This window comes from Nanorana parkeri, unplaced genomic scaffold (genome assembly GCF_000935625.1).
Source record: "Nanorana parkeri isolate BGI_ZX_2015 unplaced genomic scaffold, ASM93562v1 scaffold583, whole genome shotgun sequence".
NCBI classification, from domain to species: domain Eukaryota; kingdom Metazoa; phylum Chordata; class Amphibia; order Anura; family Dicroglossidae; genus Nanorana; species Nanorana parkeri.
In genome coordinates this window covers 266,288-273,383 of record NW_017306851.1, presented here as the reverse complement: position 1 = coordinate 273,383, position 7,096 = coordinate 266,288, and the positions used below count along the sequence as shown (strand labels likewise).

At 46.6% G+C, this 7,096-nt stretch overlaps 1 protein-coding gene across 1 annotated transcript in view; it reads left to right on the top strand.

Moving 5' to 3' along the window:
* The window catches only part of GRM7 (glutamate metabotropic receptor 7), a 351,320-nt gene that overhangs the window by 206,332 nt on the left and 137,892 nt on the right, over nucleotides 1–7,096 (top strand). The window contains exon 6 of the mRNA XM_018562551.1: nucleotides 2,203–2,403. Within this exon, the coding sequence (XP_018418053.1) occupies nucleotides 2,203–2,403 (201 nt within the window). The remainder of the gene's footprint in view (nucleotides 1–2,202; nucleotides 2,404–7,096) is intronic.

Here is a 7,096-nt window from a genome sequence, read left to right as displayed (position 1 = left end):
AGGAAGGAAGGAAGGAAGGAAGGAAGGAAGGAAAGGAGGGAGGGGAGGGATGCAGCCCTGACCAGCCCACCTGAGACCCCTTCAGAGCCCACAATAGACAGTCTCAGATGGGCTGTGCAGCATCTATGGTGGGCTTTGCAGGGTCACTCTCAGGTGGGTCCTGTGTCCAGCGCGTCACTAAGCCCTGCGTCCAGCGCGTCACTAAGCCCTGCGTCCAGCGGCACGGGGGGGGGGGCCCGGCCTAAAGCCGCGTAAGGGGACACAAAATTTCTGATGGCTGCCCTGTGTGTTCGTCACCCGAAGCGGAGTTCGCGAACGGAAGCAACATTTTGCAAAACTTCCTTTTCGCGAACCGAGGTACCAGAGTGGTTTATAATGAGCATTAGTTTAGAAGGCATACATCTATGAAGAATGTTAGTTTATACAAAGTATTCCTTCATGGACACCAATAGTTTATATATAGACCATAGGTTTATGGAGAGGGTTGGTTGATGGAGACCATTAGTTTCCCCAGAAGGTTAACCAGTTGGTGTGTCTATTGCTCTCCAGCTCTGCGTCTGGTTATAATATAGAAAGTCCCTTTTCTCTATTGATCCCGTGACATCTGCGCTTTTCTCTGACTCCTCTCTCCCACATAAATGTGTGAATAAGTGTCCCCCTCCATCTTCCTCTGACGGACAGGCAGATGTGCCGTTTGCGCACCAAGGAACTCAACACAACCACATCAAAACCATTCACGCTGGTTTCCCGTGTAGCGGAAGCACCTTACAGATGGAGATGAATAATTTGTGAAGGAGAAAAAAAGAAAAAGGCATTAGTGAGAGTTTCATGGTCTGTCTCTCTGTGAAGGACATTTTAGTGAGCTTACTCTGGATCACAGCCAGCTGAGACTGTAAAACGAGACCGTAAGAGGGGCAGAAGTAGAAGTGATGGAGAAGGGAATCTTGAACGGCTGATGTTACATTTACAGAATCACTTCAGTCAATAAATAAAATCATTGTATGGCTGATGCAATTTACATAACTCTGCAACTGTTAAAAGTCAGAAAGTCCCAATTTACCATTGTTGCTGTTTCAGGCAGGACCGTGGCCTCTTGCCGGTCATTCTGTGCCATATAATTGTCCTTTTTTCAGAAATTAAGTTCCCTCCAGATTAGGAATGCACCTATATATCGGCCGCCGAAACATATTGGCCGAAAATGGCACTTTTGGCTAAATGCCGAAAGTGCCATTTTGGCACCGATACATCGGCGCATCCCAGGTTTCTTTCCTCCCCGCTGGGCGCTGCTCTGTGTCCCAGCGGGGAGGAGAGAAAGTGACAGCCGCCCGAGCATTGCAGGAAGAGAGCGCTGTGAGCGGCCAGAGTCTCTCCTCCCACACCGCTCAGCCGCCTGTCACAGTCCGGCAGAGCGGTGTGGGGGCGGAGACAGCGCTGTCGCAGGAGGCTGAGCTCTCCAACTGCACCGCTCGCTCAGCCTCTTGTGTGTGTCAGAGAGGAGAGCGGGTACAAGCAGTCAGTGATCAGTGATCGCCGAGTGTTTGTAGATAATTGAGGACATAGCATGTTGACTATATCCTCAATTATGAATGAATGGGAAGTGATCTACATCCCCTCCTGTTCATTCATGATTGTGGTTATAGTAAACACACTCTGTCCTCATGTTATGAATGAACAGGAACACTCAGTATAGAGGATTCCTGTTTGTTGATAACTGGGGCTGCGGAAAAAGAGATTGAGGACTCTGTGTGTTTCTGAGGACTCTGTGTGTCTCTGAGGACTCTGTGTGTCTCTGAGGACTCTGTGGGGGTGATTTACTAACCTAATCACATGCACGCACCAGGTGCGTGTTTAAATATTAAAAAATTTAAACGTTTATAAAAATATATATATATATATATATATATATGTTAAAAACATTTGAAAAAAATCAAAATAAAAACATTTTCGGTTTCGGCCTGACAATTTTTATTTCGGTTTTGTTTCAGTTTTTAAATTTCTATTGCGGTGCACCTCTACTCCAGATTATACTGTAAGGAATCTTCTGCTGGGTGGGTTGATTTGGGTTGGTGGGTGTTTGCTCTTAATCTATTTTGGGAAGGGGGGGGGTGCGGTGCTTTTAGACCTTCTTTTCCTAGTAATGTAAACTGGGGTAATGCATTGTTTACTGATATATTCTACCTTTCATGTATCTCACCTTTGTAGGTCAGGAGCGTATTGGTCAAGACTCCCCGTATGAACAGGATGGACGAGTCCAGTTTGTGGTAGACGCTGTGTATGCCATGGCTCACGCCCTGCACAATATGATAAAAGACCTCTGCCCGGGTTCTTCCGGACTTTGCCCAGCTGTGGACCCCCCAGTGGGGAAGAAGCTTCTGAAATACATCCGAAACGTCAACTTTAATGGTAAGAGTTACTCTAATATGAAATGTCTTATATCTTGCCACTGAACCTACAGGAACCTACCTGTGCTCTGCTCATGTGTTTTCTTGTTAGGGCTTAAGTCTCCGGCTGTCCTCTCTGGGTTCTGGTGCCTTCCTGTTGCACTTGCTGCTGGCCCAACTGCACTACCTTGGTCCTGCTGCCTGTCTGTTTCTGTTCTTTGCTCCTTTTCCTGCAGTCCTTTCTGGCTTTCATTTCACTGCAGACCCCTCATCTGTCGCCGTTTATAAGCAGTTCAGCTGAACAGGCTGAAAACTGGCACAAAAACCTGCATCTGAACATTGTTGAAACCATTAGTGAGTGAATCCGAGTGAGCGATTTGGCAGCCAGGAAAACTGCAACACCTATGTATAGGGACTTCTACGGGGGCTGTAGGGACATCATTGGCCATAAAGGGTCATTTTATTATAATAGATGATGACATCTAGGGATTTCCCTGATGATGTTTAAAAATCAAAGTGAAAGTACAGATTTAATAACAAAAAGGGATGAAACAATGTAGGGTTCCCCTTAGTATTGTATTCAGACCCCTGTCCAGGCATGCAGCCTGGGTGGCCAGGAAAGCAAGGGCAGTGACTGTGTCTCTCCCCCCTTCCTGTGCCAGGAAAGCAAGGGCAGTGACTGTGTCTCTCCCCCCTTCCTGTGCCAGGAAAGCAAGGGCAGTGACTGTGTCTCTCCCCCCTTCCTGTGCCAGGAAAGCAAGGGCAGTGACTGTGTCTCTCCCCCCTTCCCTATGCCTTTCAACATTAGAAGGCAAGGAGGCAGGGCAGCAAAGCCCCTATTTGCTTTTGCATTCTATCTAGCGTTGCCACCTTTCCAGGATTCACCCGGACAGTCCGGGTTTTGAATGCTGTGTCCAGGTTTCATGGCAGCAGAAAACCGGACACAAGTTGTCATATAGACAAGGGCAACCAAAATTAAGATAAGGGCTACTGGCCCCCCAGGGGAAATAGTCTCAACTGTGATATTTACATATGAATGGGCGGCGCTTTTTACATATTAATAAGCCGCGACTCATTCTCCCAAAAAAATGTCCGCGTGTCGCTAGAGTGTTCGGGTTTCTCTTGAAAAAAAGGTGGCAACCCTAATTCAATCCTTGTCCCAAGGTGGAAGAACAAGGGCTTCTTCCTAGACTTGTGCGCCGTCAAAAAATTAGTTCCGTTTCGGAATATCCGTTATTTCGTATTTCGTAATTCGTATCCGAAACTCAATTTGGATTCATCCGAAATACGAATTTTCGTTAGTTTCGGCACATTTTCGTAACTTTATGAACATTCGTCATCATGAAGTTAAAAAGCAAAAATACCTTTGTTAATATTGGAGTCGATGTGGTAGTTGTTTTTTTATCCGAAATACGAATTCCGTTAACGAATTCCGGATCTGAATTTCGTATTTCGGACTTAAAAAAAACTACCATCAACTCCAATATAAATGTACTTTGCTTTTTAACTTCAATATAACGAATGTTCGTAACGGAACGAAAATACGTCAACGGAATTTCGTATTTCCGGCCTGTGTATTGTAATGTAACCCTCAGCAGCAGCGGATTCGTATTTCAGATTTAAAAAAAAAATCTTGTCATGTTGTTCAACCTCATTTACAGGGGTAATATTTGTTCCTGTTTCAAAGAAATTCGGATCCGAAATTTCGTATTTCAGATATAATTCGGAAACTGCAATTCGGATTTCGCATGCTTCCGAATTTACGAATTTCAGGAAAATTCGTACGAATTTCGATTCGTAACGGAACGAATCGCACATTGTGACGACATGGTGATCAGTTTATAAGTTAAATGTGTATTGGGGTTGAGTTGTGTTTGAGTGCGTTATGCTGTGTGACCTGGTTATGGAAAGACTATCAGCACCATCCCTCGTTCTCTGAGGGAGCTCAGAACAATGACATTCTGGCCAGGCTCCTGCTATGGCTGTCTGGAGCTCGTTAGCAGGTGGACACCTGTGGTGTTGAGCAGACCGATGGTCTGGGAGTAGGGGAGGGTGGATGTGATGGGATTATATTCTGATTTCATCACTTTCTGTATAAAAGTTTGTGCAGTTTCTCAATAAACCAGAGTTTGTTTACCCTACACTCAAGCCTTGGCTAGTGACTGGGGAAACTGGGAGCTAAGGATCTTCAGGTTCCAATATCTCCTCAGCAAGGAAGAAGACAGCGGCGGACATACTCATCCTGAGTACGGGGGTCCGTCACACACATGTCTACTTCTTCCCCACATCTGCGTGCTGCCAATAGGAGGCGGGAGTAATAGTAAACTTGGGGAGGATTACATTTATGGTGGAATATGGAAGGCCCCTTATAATGAGAGTTGAGTGGAAAAGTGTAGGATCCCTCATAGGCCAGACAAGTGGATGCAGAAGAAAGACTAAAAGGTAATGCTGCAATACTCCAGTGGAGCTGTGGATGGCTGTATACCTTCTCTTGTGCCCAATACTGTCCACACATGCTAAGAGTGCAGTGCCCAAACCAGCGTGCAATATTGTCAATTTGTGTAATGGGAGATGGGGGAACCTGTCCGGGTTGAATTCGCTAGGGGTTCAGTGCATCCTGTTTAAAATTTGGTGAACCCAAGCTTAGTGGTGAATCCAATTGAAGCCTGTCGGGGGAGGATCCTGTTATTAAAGAAGAACTATGAGGTGAGTGATTTCCACTCACCTCATAGTTCTAGCCGACCTGTGACAATGAGACTGTCACAGGTCGGCTCAGTAGATCGGGAGGTGAGCGAACACATACCGGCGTTCGCTCACCTCTCGATTCTGGCATGGCTCTCTGCCGTGACAGGGGAGGGGCTGGATTCCCCCCTCCCCGCTCCGACCCGCCAGCGCTGACTGACGGAACGGACGGGGGAGGGGGCGGGTACAGCTGGCTCTGCCTCTAGATAGGCAGAGCCAGCTGTCAGTCACGCAGCTGGGCGGATCCCGGCACAATTGTCGGGATCCGCTTCAGCTGCGGCGTCTCAGTATATAGAGAGCTACAGCTCGCGGTATACTGAGCCTAGGGTGACGGGAGGACGGTAGTTTGTGTCCTCCTGTTACCCTAAGGAGAACTATGGAGAAAAGACTTAACCCCATAGCTCTCCTTTTAAACTCCGGCCATTTTTAGGGGTTACATACAACAGCATCACGCCAAATCTGATTCGATTCAGTTAAAAAAAATGCTTTTTTTTTCAGGTAGCTTTAGCAGAGACACATGCTTTATCATCAAGTTGTAATAGACTCGCTTTGATCAGCAGAGAGAAATCGGGCCACTAGTTCGCTGTTGCTGTCCATTTTCTCACTATTGCAGAACTTTGCTGCCACTGGCCAATTTCTATAAAACTCTCATTAAGAATTAAGAGCCCGCAGAGGATACAGCAGTATAAACGTAGCAAGCAGCAGGAGGCTTTTAATGAGGGAGATTTGGCTGAAATGTAATAGAAGAAAGAGTGCAGACGGGGGTTTTACCCTTAGAATTAAGAGACCCCAGATGGTGCAGAAGTGTAAAATTGACCAGCAGCAGGGCAGCTTTAAATAGCAAGGTTAGGCCCAAATTTACTAGAAGCAAAGGACTTGGGTTGGGGCTTTACTACAAGAATTAAAATACTGCAAAGGACGCGCAGTGTAAAATCGACCAGCAGCAGGGCAGTTTTAGGGCTTATTCACACCTTATACAGTGCGTTCGCTGCTGGAACGCACTGTACCGCATCCAGGCTGGCTCCCTGCATTCTGGAGTGGGAGGGGGCATGGCGGTGCATTGAAGCCAATGGCACCGCAGCCATGCCCACCGTCTGCAGTGTGATCGGCCGCATCAGTACATGTGGCACGTCAATGCTTGCGTTCCGGTCTAGTGCGATTGGGAAAAATAGTGCATGCAGTGTTTTTCCTGATCGTACTGCATTGGAACAGAGGGCATTCCTGTACTTTGCATTCTGGTGCGGGCGATCGTACTGCGGGCTGGGGGGCGTGCCTGCGTTGCCATTGACATGAATGGTACTGACACGCCCCTTCCGCCCCAGAAAGCTGCCCGGTTTTGATCTATGCGATCCAGTGCATTCCGGGCTTGAACCGCATCGGAACGCACTGGATATGGTGTGAGTGGGTCCTTAATCAAGGATAATAGGCCTAACCGGTGTATGCCTAACTTTTCCACTATTTATGAAGATTGGGGTACCCCTAAAACAAAAGCCCATATTTTTTTAAGGGAAGCCTAGCACCAAAAAAAAACAAACAAAAAACAGTTTACCCTAAAATAAAGGCCTTATCAACACTAAGGCTGCTATGTTACTTATCATGCTGCTCTTAACATTGGAGATTTTTTTACCACTTTACTCTAAAGCTTTCAGTGTGCCTGAGTACCGGAAACATCTTCAATGTTAATGAGTCCCGTGTATAAAAACCTCACTTCTTTCTTCAATAAAAAGCCAAAGAGTGAAATAAAGTCAATTTTCCGCCATTCCTCGCGGTCATATCCAGCTCAGCCTGCTATACATTATTGCACTATACATTTCGGCGATTTCTTTAATAATTCTCTCCATTTCCTGCCATCCGTAATTGAGCTCATTTTGGTCATTTGGATGGCATTGTCAGGCAGGAGGCCGGCGGCTCTGTTCTGGCTAAAACACGAGAAGAAGGGTTTTGTGTCCTCCCGCTAATGCCCCGTGTCAACA